General features: G+C 55.1%; 1 protein-coding gene across 3 annotated transcripts in view; it reads right to left on the reverse strand.

The window, feature by feature from the left end:
• Nucleotides 1–1833: 1833 nt before the first annotated feature.
• The window catches only part of NISCH (nischarin), a 62579-nt gene continuing 49720 nt past the window's right edge, over nucleotides 1834–14692 (reverse strand). For 2 of the 3 annotated variants that reach the window (XM_086367606.1, XM_086367607.1), the window contains exons 16-21: nucleotides 7886–9280; nucleotides 5626–5992; nucleotides 5057–5213; nucleotides 4463–4591; nucleotides 3781–3942; nucleotides 1834–3065 (exon numbers count right to left, since the gene is read on the reverse strand). In XM_086367606.1, the coding sequence (XP_086223732.1) occupies nucleotides 2455–3065; nucleotides 3781–3942; nucleotides 4463–4591; nucleotides 5057–5213; nucleotides 5626–5992; nucleotides 7886–9280 (2821 nt within the window). In that variant the 3' untranslated portion in view covers nucleotides 1834–2454. Of the gene's footprint in view, nucleotides 3066–3780; nucleotides 3943–4462; nucleotides 4592–5056; nucleotides 5214–5358; nucleotides 5515–5625; nucleotides 5993–7885; nucleotides 9281–14692 lie in introns of those variants that run through there. The other variant, XM_086367608.1, reaches the window with a different exon arrangement.

The raw sequence follows: 14692 nt of genomic DNA on the forward strand, positions 1-14692 counted from the left end.
TCGGGGAGAGGGCAGCCTCAGAATCGGGTCTGCCTGCCTCTATCTGTCCAGCTGCTCAGGGCACCTGGCAGCCCCTGTGCTAAGTGGAAGCTGTTCCCCGTCACCTGCCCGGCTTCACTTGCTCACCCGTGACTGAGCTTGCCCCGCTCAGCCTCCACCTCCCCCGGATCCCCATCCCCACAACAGGCCCCCTCCCAAGGGGCACCCCCACTGTCAGTATCCCTCTTGCCCCAGTCCAGTCTCCACTCAGTCCTGAGGCTTCCCCCTGCACCCTGCACCCCTCTCCACAACAGGCTGGCCTCTCTGACCTGCTGTCTGCTCCCCCTACTCTGTTCCACCATAGGTTTTTCTATCAACACTCTGTTAAGCATAGAGTAAGCTCCCTTGGCACTGCCGTTACCCCCCAGATCCTCACAAGACTCACCACAAAGTTCAGTCTCAGGTCAGAGATCTCCAGCCTACACCTCCTTCTAGCACTGGCCACCAGCGAACACCAGTTTATTTTCCAACCCCTGCTGGAATGTTAGCCATAGGAGAGCAGGGACAGAGTCTGGCTGATTCACACATAGATTCCGTTCAGATTGGTGGGATGAATGAATGAGACATTACTCTTACTATGCTAATACTGGTGGGGGAATGAAGGCTCAAAGGAGTAGGGAATTTCGTCCAAGATCGCTCAGCTAACCAGTGGAAGGATCCAATCCCAGGTCTGGGGCTTGTGGGTACCCTGCCCCCTACTACACTGCAGATGACCCCGGCCAGGTCCCGTCCTCACGGACCCGGGCTGGGGTCTGCACTTACCTGTTGGGCTGCGGGGTCTGGGAACCGCAGTCCAGGTGTACGCGCGGTGGGCCCTGCCTCTGGACTGTAACTCTCCACTTATGGACGATGTAACCAATGGAGACCAACGAAGGGGCCTTGGCAGTGGCCCCTCCTGTACCAGCTGAGAGGCTACAGGGCTCATATTCGACATCTGGCTGAGGGGAGGTGAAGGGGGAGACCCTCCCCTTGGTGGATGCCCCCATCCGCCAGAGCCTTCCCGAGAGTCATGGGCCCTCCAGGTGAGGATTCCCCACTCTGCTGCACCAGGAAAAACCGAGGCGAGGAAGGCCTGGGAGCCAGGCTGACCCCTCCTCCACCGCCCAGCACTGCTCGTCCCAAACGGTCCTGCAACCTTAGGACCCAAGGCTCCTGACGGGGCCAGGATGAGGGAGAGGCGAGCGGACCTCGGGGACCCCGCTGCGGGGCAGGAACGGGTTGAGGAAGGATGGGGCATAGGGGCTGGCTCCCAAAGAAACCTCACGTCCTACCTCAGCAGAGTTCCCTGAAGCAAACCACCTCTTAGGAGATGAGCCTAGACATGGACAGCACAGGGTCCTCCTCCCCGCTATCCAGCACCAGGGCTACCTCCTCTGCAGGCCGTCCTGGTGAGACTCCTAGACCCCACACAGAGAGCTGTCCCAGACTCCAGACCTGACCCTCACAGCAGGCTGGGGGTGACATTCCAGACCTGGGGGGGCAGGGCAGCAGCCAGGGTGCCAGGGGCTCCTAAGGAGCTTCCGGTTTGCCCTGAGGCTCCTGGTTTAGCCACAGCCCAGCAAGGCCCTGTCCAAAGAGCCCCTTCTACGTCCCCTGTCCCAGGCTCCTCGGAAACCCATCCAGTACCCGGCCCGGGACAGCCGCTCCCTTTGGTCCTTTGCAGCCTCTTCCCTGCTCGGTTCCCTGAGTAGCTCATCTTCTTATGTCTCTAAGGCACCCTCTCCCTCAGGCCAACCATGCCCTGTACCAATGCCCTGCTGGGACCCCAGTGGCCCTTGAAATAAAAGACCCAGATTGTGTCAAACTTGGCTTTACTGGAATAGAGAAAACAGGCAACAGGAATCACAATGGTGCTGGCAGCTCTAGGTCCCCTGCCCCCAGCCCTCTCAGCCCCAAGGCCTGGGAGCCTCCTGCCAGGGGCTCTCCCACTAGTCTGGACCAGGAGAGGCCTCCCCTCTGGAAACTGTGTGGGGTGGGAGCTTTCAATGTGCATTTCACTGCCAGCTTCAGAATTAGCAGCAAATGTCCACAATGACAGCAACAGCAACGAGACTGGACTTGACATCTCAGGAAAGGACGTGCAGAACAAACCAGACCCAAGCGCCACAGATTGACAGCAGTCTTGCGACAGAAGACACGACACCAGTGTGCCCGGCCACACGGCACAAGGGGCGGGCGACAGGTCTGCGGGAGGCTGACAGCACGCGGAGGCCCTGCAGGGGCCGGCGCCTTCACTCCCGAGGCTGGAAAGAACCGACTGAACTCAAGTGCTCACATTCTCTGGGAGGACGGTCAAACGAAGCTACCGCAAGAGAGCACAGTTTAAAAACAGCGAAGATGGCCTGCTTCCCGGCCCTGGGTGGGCACCAGGCCAGACACGGCGGGCAGCAAGGGCCGGCTGCCACCCGGGCGAGCCTAGCCGGTGAGCTCCACGGGCAGCTCCCGGCCACACAGGGCCTCCCACTGACGGGCCAGCAGCGAGATGAGCTTCTCTCGGCTCTCCGCGCTGGGGACAAACACCTGCCACTGGACCTCACGGCCCTGGCCACCCCTAGCCGGGCCACCTGGCACCTCCCCGAAGTGGTCCAGGGTGACGCTGCCCATGAGGTCGTGGCCCTGCACATCATCAAAGACCAGGGTGAGGGCCTGTGGGTATGTCTGGTAGCCCATGAGCACGCGGTCCAGGTCCCGGACGCGGCGCCCGTCATCCAGCCGGTACCGGTCCCTCTGTGGCGGCTCTTTGGCGAACTCGGGCAGCGGGTAGTGGACGAAGTCCTCGTCCAGGAGGAAGATCTCGGCACTGGTGAGCAGGAGCGTCTTGGGGCGCAGCAAGCCCCTGCAGCGCCCCGGCTGTGGTGAGCCCACCTGGAAGGCCTGCACACACAGCAGGATGCTGAGGGCTGGCGCCTTCTCCGGCGCAGCCATCTTCTGGGCCACGGTGAACGTCAGGTCTCCGACCTCCTCCTCGCTGGGGTAGGTGAACTTGACGCGGCTCGAGTGGATCAGCTCATAGTTTTCCATCTTCCCTGAAGAGAGAGACGCCACCAGGGCTGCAGGCTGGAACTGGCCTGTGGTGGTGCTAGGCTCACCAGCAGCCCCAAGCCCCCCAGAGACGGCAGCATGAGTCACGTGACCATCAGAAGCAGCAGAGAGTGATCCAAGCCCCCCCGCTCAGCCTGAGACCCTCAGGCCAGCAGCGCAGAGCAGGGCAGATACGAAATGCATCTGCCGAATGGCTGTGGATTTGCTGGGACAGGGACTCTGCCATGGAAAAGTCCATGCAGGGCTTCCTTGGTGGTCCAGTGGTTCAGAAACCACTTTGCAATAATGCAAGGGACACTGGTTCGAACTCTGGTTCAGGGAGATTGATTCCACATGCCGTGGAGCCTGGGCCCACAGCTACAGAGCTTGTACTCTAGAGCCCACGAGCCACAATTACTGAGCCCACACACACTGCCACTACTGAAGCCCACGCGACAAGAGCCCATGCTGCACAAGAGAAGCACTGCAATGGGAAGCCCACACCAGGACAAAGAGCAGCCTCTGCTCACCACAACTAGAGAAAGCCTGCGTGCAGCAACAAAGATCCACGATAGCCAAAAAAAAAAAAGCCATGGGAAACTCTGACTGACTACGCAGGAAGACAGCTAGAAGCAGAGCAGCTGCTGGCAGAGAGACGCTGTCCTGGGGCCTGCTGCAGCCCTTGGGGTCGGTGAGGAGACTCGAGCTGGGCGGGGGTACCTGTGGTCTTGTTTCCAAACTCAGAATAGAAGTCTTTGTCCACAGGCTCAGGTGAGGGTGTGCGTTCCAGCAAGGAGAGCACAGCCATGAGGTGCTGGAGGAAGCAGTGGGTCAGGTAGCTGTCCCGCGTCAAGCAGGTAACCACCTGCGCCGGGCAGGAGCCTGCGAGAGAAGGGGACAGGCATGACCGCAGCTCGCCGCTCCCCCGGCCCCGCCCTTGCAGTCTCCTCTAGTGTCCGGCAGGTCAGCCTGGACCTGAGGACCACAGAGCCGGGTCCAGGAAAGCGCACGTGGCGAAGCATCACGGGGCCTGGGGAGACGGCCGTTTCTCAGGCCGGAAGGGCTGTGACATTTTTCTGGAAGGGGATACAGAGGCATTAGGGAAAGAGCTTAGCTTTCTCTCTTCAGGAAGTATGAGTCAGACACATCCTGCCCGGGAGCCCACGGCCCACTCTGCCCTCCCGCCCAGCTCTTCGCCGCCTCGGTCCCTGGCCTCCCGCTCCATGTCCTGGGGGTGAGTTCTGCTCTCTCAGCAGTTCCTGAAGCGGCTTCCTCCCGCTCCAGTGAACTGGCCTGTGAGCAGATAACTCTGCCTGCAATAATGCACCCACGTATGAAGGTGGAAGCCCGCTGGGGACACCGACCTTCACCCAAAATAGGACAAAGCAGAGTGGCCACTCACCTGTTAGCCGGAAATACTGGTCAAACAGCCCAACGTTGACTACCTGCAGGTCGCTGAGTTTCAAAACAAAGCACTGAGAGATGTGGAAGGGGCTGTTGTTGTAGTCGGTGTTTTTCTGATGCCAGAAATCTGTGACAGGGAGAAAGGGACAGACTGTGGTGGTGGCCGTGCTGGGTGAGCACAAGGCTCCCAGGTACACAGCTGCCTGGAGCAGGAAAGGGTCCCCTTGATGGCCCGGCCCACCGAGAAGCCACCACCACCTCTGCACACACAAGACCTCATGGGAAATGTATTCCACAGTCTGAGCCGTGCCTAGTGTGCTGGATACACCAGGAGTCCTAAGACAGCCACTGGCTGAGGAACCCACCGAGGCCCCAAGAGGCAGAGGCTGCCCAGGCCCTCACGGGCCTGGCTGGGTGCGTTCATGCCTGGCCTCACATCCCTTGTGCCAGATCCAGGAGGATAGTGCTGACATCAACCTCCCTTCCTCCAAGAAGATAGTCTCAGCCCCGTGCAGCCAAACCGCTGCTTCCTCAGGTCACACGGGGGTCCAGAGACAGAAGCCCTCCCATCCCCGCGAGCCCCAGTGCCCACCCTGCAGCGGCTCCGAGAAGTAGCGGCGGAGGCCGTCGTGCAGCACGAAGTACACGGCCTTGGTAGAGAGCAGCACACAGGCTGTCACCTCCAGCCCCGGCATCTGGTAGAACACCACCGATGACCACAGGAGGTGCCGCAGCTCCTCATTTTCCACCTGGACACAGAGGGGCCAGTTGGGGCTGCAGGACAGCAGGTGACCAGGGTGTGCAGCTCCTCCTGCAGGCTTCTGGGAAGGGGGCTCCCACAGCCCCACCGGCGGTGACCTGCTGCCCCAGGGGTGGCATGGGACTCTACCGTGTCATCAATGAATGTGTAACTACAGAAGAGAGGAGGTGAGGAGCGGGAGACAGTCTGCAGTGGGGTCTGCCCAGGGACCGAGGCTAGGAATGGCCACAGCGGGAGGCAGTGGTGGAGGGGACAACTGGTCAGGTCCTCAAAACCGTGAAGAGCTGAAGCTGGGGGAAAAGCCAGCACGGAAAAGGCTGGGAACCCGAAGCTGAGCCCAAGGCAAGCCTGCTGCAGCTCCGGACAACCGAGCCCCCTTCCTCCACAGGTGCCAGCCCTACCTCAGCAATGCTGCTGTGGAAGAACTCGACCACGGCCCGTCCACGCAGGCTGGCGATGTGCCGGAGAGAAGGGCAGGCAGGCAGGTGTGACGGGATCTGATTGTCCTCCGACATGGACCGGATCAGGGGCTCACTTGGGTACTGTGCAGGGGCCTCTGCTTGGGCCAGAGCCTCCACTGGGATCTCTGCTGAGGCCTCGGCCTCCGCGGGGACCTCCACTGGAACAAGAGCTGGCACTGAAGCCTCCACTGGAGCTGGGGTCTTTGCTGGGCTTGGGGCTGAAGCCTCTCCTGGAGTAAGAGCAGGGGCCTCCACCAGGGCCGGGGCTGTAGTCTCTGCTGGAGCTTCTTGGAGATTCTGGTCACTGCTACATATCCCGATTCCCCCGAGAAACACCATATTAACATGTGGGCCCCAAATGCAGACTCCCAGCCCACGTGTAACCTCAGCGTGTGGGGACTGCACGCACCACCCATCACCTCTGGAGTCATCTGGGGATTTCATCTTGGTTTCTCATGGTAAAAGCAAAGGGAAAGGTGTCAGGCCCCTTCTCTTGGGAGGGAGATGGAAAGACGGACCAAGGCTGAGACAGACAGATGTGCCCATGGGCTGAAAAATCATTCTGAAAAGGTGGTAAAAGTATCACCAATGCCACTCCAGAGTCCAGAGTGCGGCTGGGACCCTGGGGCACATGGAGTTGAGAAACAAAAACTCAGCCTTTCCTCAGTCTGCCTTTGAGGCCTCCTCAGGTGTCCCAGGATCTCACCCACCTTGGCCACCACTGCATGTGGCCACACTGGATTTTCCCATGATTGTTCCAAGCACCAGGTCCAACAACGCTCAGAAAGAACCCTCGTGCATTGAGAGCCCCCAACCAGCCTTCACACCCACAAGCTCAGGCTCGTGTCAGTGGGGAGTCCTGGATACCGTCCTCTCAATCCAGCAGCTGTCTGTCGAGAGAGATCCCTGGGGCCCTGATCTTGCACAGGGCCAAATCCCCTCAAGCCTCTCAGGCTCTCCTCCTGTTGGCCTGGGCCAGACAGGCGTCTGCTGGGGTGAAGCAGGGCGCCTGCTTTCTGTATGCAGTCCCCTCTGTGGGCAAGGTCCACCAGGTTTGGGGATGGCAGGGAAACAGAGACAAGCTGAAGCTTGTCACCACCTGAAGCCCCATCACGGGGGCAAGGAGATGGAGAGACAGCCTCATGAGGCTGCCTCTGGCACAAGTAGCTCCCTAGTACCTGGAGGAATGAGGGGTCTCTACAGAGGGCACGGGACTTGAGCTGGGTATGAGGGGCCCCTGATTCAGCCAGGAAGAGGCTGGATGTCCTTTGGGAGCATCCGTTGAGGGGCTGGGCTGGAGAGAAAAGGCAGGGCCTCTGAAATGCTGGGGTGAGGATAGGGTCTCCACTGTACACCAGGAACAAATGAAGGGCTTCCCTGTCCAGCTGGGGAAGCCCCATCATACACGAAGCTGGGGGAAGTCACAGGAGAAAGGGGCAGCCTGAAGGGTACAGGGACCCTCGTGAGCCCAAGGCAGGCATGAATCATGGGTGTGACCACAGTTCCCCTTATAGGTCACTCTACCCCAAGCCCAGGCAGCTCTGAGGGGAGCCAGGCTCAGCAGCAGGAGCAGGGGAAGGAGGGAAAAGTGAGGAAGACGAGCATAGGGCTGCGAATTCCTCCTCTCTCTGCACCTCAGTCTCCCCGAGAAGAGCAGGAGCTCTGCACGGAGAGACCACCCAGCTTACACACTCAGACCTTGCTGCTCTCGGCCAACAAGTTCAGGACTCACAAAATTACACAGAGTGGGCCCCTGAGCAACCCAGGTCCTCCTGAGAAGGAAGGAGTGTATGGCTCACCAAAGGGTAAGGCTTGAAGCTGGGGGTCAGAGGCAGGCGGTACCAGCAGCAGCTCCCCCAGCCCAGCTCAGAAAGCCAAGCACAGGACTGGGAGCCCAGGGGCGAGAGTACATGGGTGATGCCTAAAGGCCACGCTTGGGCCCAGGGGGAGGGCCAGGCAAGGTGGGAGCAGAAGCCTGGAGGCCCAGCGACGCAGGGCTCTAAGTGGCAGAGAAGAGGCCCAGTGTCCTTCCACAAAGAAGGACTTCTTCTGAAGCCTGGGAGATAAGGAGCAGCCTAGCACCAAGCCCGAGGGAGCCAAGGGCAGTGTTGATGGGGGTGAGAGGCTTGGGTGTGGTGAGCAGACTGGTCTCAGCCAGCCCCCTGCTCCTTGGCCCCCAGAAGCCCGTGCTCAGCCTCACCTGGCCCTGCTCTCTGCAGGCTGGCCGTCCACGAGGGGGCTCTGAGGCCCGCCCCCCGTTGCGGGGGTCTTGGCGATGACCACGGTCTTCAGGTCCTGCAGCGAGGCCCGCAGCTGGTTGTAGATGCGCAGGAAGTGGAACTTCTCATGGGGCAGCACAAAGATGGCGGTGACGAAGCGGTAGCCCACGAGCAGCTCGAGCACGTGGCCGTCCGCGAAGGCACCCCGTGGCTGGGTGCAGCTGCGCGTGGGGTCCAGCAGCACAGTGGACAGCGGCACGCGGCTGAGCTTGAAGCTGTTGCGGTTGCGGCAGTTGTGGGTGCCCCGGTTGGGCATGGGGTTGAAGTCGGCCTTGATGACGTTGAGGTGCTGGGGCGTGAGCAGCAGCCAGTAGGGGATGGCGGCGGACTTAACGGCCTCAGAGGGCGCGCAGCAGGAGCGCCGCACGGCCGAGCAGAGGGTGCAGCTGGCCCACTCGATGTTGCCCGAGTAGTCCCCAGCGGCCGTCTGCACCATGCGCTTGTCACTGTAGACCAGGTAGACGGGAAAGCAGCCCTGGCTGCGCTCCTGGCAGCCGCCTGCCACTTTGTAGAAGGTGAGCAGCTGGCGCAGGAACTCCTGCAGGCTGGTGTGGCTGCCGTAGAGCACGGGGCTGCACAGCATGGCCATGTGCTGCGGGGCGAAGCAGGCGCGCAGGTCGGCGTGGAACTCGTGCAGGTGGGCAGCGTCGGAGATGATGAAGAGCGTGTTCTCACTGTGCCGCACCTTCAGCACCAGGCACAGCTCCGGCATGAGGAAGCCGAACTCGGTGAGGTCGCCGTGCGGGAAGCAGAACACGAAGCGCAGCGAGGAGAGGATGTGCTGGCTGCTGCCCCGCGACTCCTGGTGCGGGATCTCGAAGACAGCGATGCCGAAGTCGGTGAGTACGAGGCAGGCGGCGAACTGGCGGATGCTGCCCTGCACGTGGATCAGGAAGCACCAGAGCACCTTGAGGATGCGGATATGCTCCAGCAGGAAGTCCTCGTCTGCGCCCAGCGCCCACTCCAGAGCCAGGCGCTCCTCCTCAGCCTCCTCCTCCTCCTCTTCCTCCTCTTCCTCTCCTGGACCACCCTCCTCCTCTTCCTCTGTATCTGGGGGCCCCATTTCGAAGTAGCGATTCTCAGCAACGTCCTCCTCCTCCTCCTCCTCCTCGCCCTGCTCCCCCTGGCCCTCCTCTCGCTGGTTGGCGGCCTCAATCCAAGCAGGGAGCTGCCGCTCGATAGCCTGTCGGATGAGCGTGCTCAGGCGCTGGATGAAGTCCTGGTTGGTGGCAGTGTAGCCAATGCAGGTAAAGGGCAGGAAGATGATCTGGCCGGACCCAGGCACCACCTGGACCTCTGGCTCTGCGTGCTCGGGGCTGTGCGGGGAGAGGCCAGGTCAGTGGCATGCTGGGCTGGGATGCCCCTACCTCCCACATCCAGATTCTGCTGCTGTCCCCCTGGTCTTGAGGAACCAATGCATGGGTCTCAAAGCCTCCTAACGAGTCAAGCCTGCTCCTAGCAAGCACCCTGATAGGGAGCTTAAGTGCTGGAAGGCTGGGGCAGCCACACTGCCAGGGCCTCAGACCACAGGCATCCAGTGCAGTCCTGCCCACGTCATGAAGACGCCTCAGTCCTGTGGACACGGGCCACAAGCCCCAAAGGCAGTGAGTGCTCAAGGCCGTGGACTAACTTGACAACAGTCTCCTTCAGGGGAACCCAGTGACCTTGAGAGGGGTAGGGAGTGGGACAGGTGGGTCTGAGGACCTTCACATTTAAATTCAAGCTCCTCCAGAGACAGGCAATCTACCTGAGAAAGAATTCAGAGTAGTAACAGTAAAAATGATTCAAAATCTCAGAAAAAATAATGGAGGCACAGACCAAGAGAATACAGGAAATGTTTAACAAAGAGACAGAAGGTTAAAAGAACAGCGAGTAAGTGAAACGAAAAAGACACTAGAAAAAAGTCAAGAGCAGAACAACTGAGGCAGAAGAATGAGTGAGTGAGCTGGAAGACAGAGAAGTGGACATCGCTGCCACAGGACAGAATAAAGTAAAAAGAATGAAGAGAAATGAGAAATGGCCTCAGAGACCTCTGGGACATCACTAAACACACCAACATCCTATTGTAGGGTCCCAGCAGAAGAGAGACAGGGAAAGGGCCTGAGAAAATATGTGAAGAGATTATAGCCAAAAGCTTCCCTAAAATGGGAAAGGAAACAGTCATTCAAGTCCAGGAAGTGCAGAGTTCCATACAGGATAAACCCAAGGAGGAACAGGCTAAAACACATATTACTCAAATTGACAAAAGTCAAATACAAAGAAAAATATTAAAATCAAAAGGGAAAAGTAACAAACAACACACAAGGAAATCCCCATAAGGTTATCAGATGATTTTTCAGCAGAAACTGCAAGCCAGAAGAGAGTGGCACAATGTATTTAAAGTGATGAAAGGGATAAACCTACAATCAAGAATACTCTACCCAGCAAGGTTTTCATTCAGATTCAGAGAAGTTTTACAGAGGAGCAAAAGTTAAGAGAATAGACACCACCAATCTAGCCTTACAACAAATGCTAAAGGAACTCCTGGGGGCAGGGGTGGGGGGTGGGGCAGACGGTAAAGAACACATTTGCTCGACCCCTGGGTCGGGAAGATCCCTTGGAGGAGGGCGTGACAGCCCACTCCAGGATTCTTGCCTGGAGAATCCCATGAACAGGGGGGCCTGGCAGGCTGCAGTCCAGAACTGGACACGACCAAAGCAACTCAGCATGCACACGTGTGTGCACACACGCGCGCGCGCACACACACACACGCGTGCGCGCCATCGGAGGTGGGGGTGGGGAGGCCAAAGCTAGAAACAAGAAAAGCACAATTGGGAAGGCTCAACAATAAAGGCAAACATAAAGTAACAGTAGGAAACCACCCCCACACAAATATCATATCAAAATCAGCAACCACAAGGAGAGTACAAATACAGGAAATCAGAATTACACTTGAAATCAAGAGACCAGCAACTTAAAACCACCTTCCGTAAAGACTGCTATAGCAAAATCTCAAGAGGGACTTCCCTGGTGGTCCAATGGTTAAGAATCTGCCTTGCAATGCAGGGGACTCGGGTTTGATCCCTCCTCGGGGAACTAGAATCCCACCTTCCACACAGCGACTGAGTGCCACAACTTGAGAGTCCGAGTGCCACAGTGAAAGTTCCCGCGTGCCACAACAAGGATGCCACAAGCCGCAACGGGCGCAGTCAAATTAAAAACACAAAAGAATCCAAACCTCATGGGAACTGCAAACCAAACATCTCTAACAGATACACAAACAAAAAAGAAGAAGGCAAATCAAACACAACACTAAAGACAGACATCAAACCACAAGAGAACAAAAGACGACCAACAAAAACAAATCCTAATCAATTAAGAAAATGGCAATAGGAACATGTATTATCAGTAATTACCTTAAATGTAAAATGTAAATTAAATGCTCCAAACAAAAGGCACAGACTGGCTGAATGGATATAAAGCAAGACCCATATATATGCTGTCTACAAGAGACCCACTTTAGACTTAGGGACACATACAGACTGAAAGTGAGGGGATAGAAAAAGATATTCCATGCAAATGGAAATCAAAAGAAAGCTGAAATAGCAGTATACATATCAGAGAAAATAGACCTTAAAACAACAACTGTTACAAGAGATAAGGAAATGGGATTTCCCTGGTGGTCAAGTGGCAGACACTCTGCGCTCTCAACACAGGGGGCTGGGGCTTGATCCCCGGTCAGGGAACTAGATTCAGCAGACAAACGGTTCACCCGCCGAAACTAAGGATTGTGCAGGCTACAGCAAGGATCAAAGGTTCCGCGTGCTGCGACCAAGGGCTGTGTGGCCAGGGAAATACATAAATATTAAAAAGACAAGGAAGGACACGACATAATGATCAAGGAATCAATTCAAGAAGAAGATACAACAATTTCAAGTAGATGTATGTACCCAACACAGGAGCACCTCAATATGAACATAAATGCTAACAGTCTAAGGGCTCCCCTGGTGGCTCAGATGGCAAAGAAGGGGGAAATCAACAGTAATACAATAATAGCAGGGAACTCAATGGACAGATCATCCAGACAGAAAATCAATAAAGAAACACCAGCCCTAAAGATACATTAGACTAGATGGACTTAACTAATATTTATAGGGCATTCCATTCAAAAAGAGCATAGACTTTCTTTTCAAGCACACACAGAACATTCTGCAGGACAGATTGTATCTTTGGCCACAAATCAAGCCTCCATAAATTCAATAAAACTGAAATCACATCAAGTATCTTTTCCAACCACAATGCTGTAAGATTATAAATCAAATACAAGAAAAAAAAAAACTGCAAAACCCCACAAACATGTGGAGGTTAAACAATGTTATGAAATAGCCAATGGATCACTGAAGAAATCAAAGAGGAAATAAAAAATACCTAGAGACAAATGACAATGAAACATGACAATACAAAACCTATGGGATGCAGCAAACGCAGTTCTAAGAAGGAAGTTGATAGCAATACAGTCTTACCCCAGGACACAAGAAAAATCTCAAACAACCTAACCGTGGGACTTCCCTGGCGGTCCAATGGTTAACAACCCACCTACCAATGCAGGGAACGTGGGTTCAATCACTGGTCCAGGAAGATCTCACATGCCACAGAGCAACGAAGCCTGTGTGCTACAGCTACTGAGCCTGAACTCTAGAAGCCATGCTCCCCAACAAGAGAAGCCGCGATGAGAAGCCATGCACTGCAATTAGAGTAATCCCCACGCGCTGCAACCAGAGAAAGCCCGTGCACAGCAAAGACCCAGAACAGTCATATATACATACACACCCACCCGCTAAAGGAACCAGAGAAAGCCCGTGCACAGCAAAGACCCAGAACAGTCATATATATACACACACACACCCACCCGCTAAAGGAACCAGAGAAAGCCTGTGCACAGCAAAGACCCAGAACAGTCTGCCCTGTGCACAGCAAAGACCCAGAACAGTCTCTCTCACACACACAAGCCCGTGCCAACATCCAGCACAATCACACACACACATAAACACACACACCTCCTACAGAACTAGAGAAAGAACTCCAAAGTTAGTAGAAGGAATGAAACTATATTGATCAGAGCAGAAATAAACGAAATAGAAATGAATAAAACAATAAGAAACATCAATGAAACTAAAAGCTGATCCTATGAAAAGATGAACAAAATTAATAAACCTTTTTAATTCATTGGGAGAAAAGAAAAGGAGAGGGCTCAGATTAATAAAACTAGAAGTGGGAACTTCTGTGGTGGTACAATGGATAAGAATCTGCCTGCCAGTGCAAGGGGACACTGGTCTGATCCCTTGTCCAGGAAGATTCCACATGCCACGGAGAAACCAGGCCCACGCACCACAACCACTGAGCCCACGAGCAGCAAATACCAAAGCCAGCACGTGCTCCAGGGCCCACAAGCCATAACCACTGATCCAAGTGCTGCAATGCCTGAAGTCCGTGCACCTAGAGCCTGTGCTGTGCAACAAGAGAAGCCACTGCGATGACCACAGTGAGAAGTCCCGGCTCACCACAACTAGGAAAGCACGTATGCAGCAGCGGAGACACACAACCCCAAAACTAATTATTAAAAAAAAAGTAGGAACAAAAAAGGGTGTTACAGCTGACACCACGGACATACAAAGGATTTTAAGAGTATGAGCAACTATGGGGGGCTTCCCTGGTAGCTCAGGTGGTAAAGAATCTGCCTGCAATGCAGGAGACCCAGGTTCAATTCCTGGGTCAGCAAAATGCCCTGGAGAACGGATAGGTTACCCTCTCCAGTATTCTTGGGCTTCCCTGGTAGCTCAGACAGTAAAGAATCTGACTGCAATATGAGAGAATGGGGTTCGATCCCTGGGTTGGGAAGATCCCCTGGAGACAGAAACAGCTACCCACTCCAGTACTCCTGCCTGGAGAATTTCATGGACAGAGAAGCCAGGCTACAGTCCACGGAGTCACCAAGAAGCAGATACAACTGAGCGACTGTCACAAGCAACCATACACCAATAAAATGGACAACCTAGAAGAAATTAACAAATTCTTAGAAAGGTACAACTTTTCAAGGCTGAACCAGGAAGAAATAGAAAATACAAACAGACCAATCACAAGTACTAAAATTGAAACTGATTCAAAAACTTCCAACAAACAAAAGTCCAAGACCAGTCGGCTTCACAGGAGAATTTTATTAAACATTTACACAACAGTTAACACCTATCCCTCTGATATTCTTCAAAAAAACTGCAGAAGAAGGAACACGCCCAAGCTCATTCTATGAGGCCACCAATACCTTGATACCAAAACCAAAGATATCACAAAAAAAGAAAATTACAGAACTTCCCTGGTGGTCCAGGGGTCCAGAATCCATCTTGCAATGTGGGGGACACAGATTCAATCCTTGGTAAGGGAACTAAGATCCCACATGCTGGAGCAACTAAGCCCACGTACTGCAAATACTGAGCCTGATGTTCTGGAGCTTGCGCACAACTGGAGTCCACGAGCCACAATGAAAGACCTTGCACAGTGCAACAAAGATCCTGCGTGCTGCAACTAAGAGGTCGCGCAGCCAAATAAATAAATATTAAAAAAAGAATTAAGGGCCAATAACCCAGAGGCAAAAAAAAAAAAAAACTCAACAAAACACTAGCAAACCAAGCCCGACAACACAATAAAAGTTCACACACCATGATCAAGTGGGATTTATTCCAGGGATGCAAAGG

This window comes from Bos grunniens, chromosome 22, assembly GCF_055505025.1.
Source record: "Bos grunniens cultivar Pamir isolate PY7600 chromosome 22, Bosgru_T2T1.0, whole genome shotgun sequence".
Classification (NCBI taxonomy): domain Eukaryota; kingdom Metazoa; phylum Chordata; class Mammalia; order Artiodactyla; family Bovidae; genus Bos; species Bos grunniens.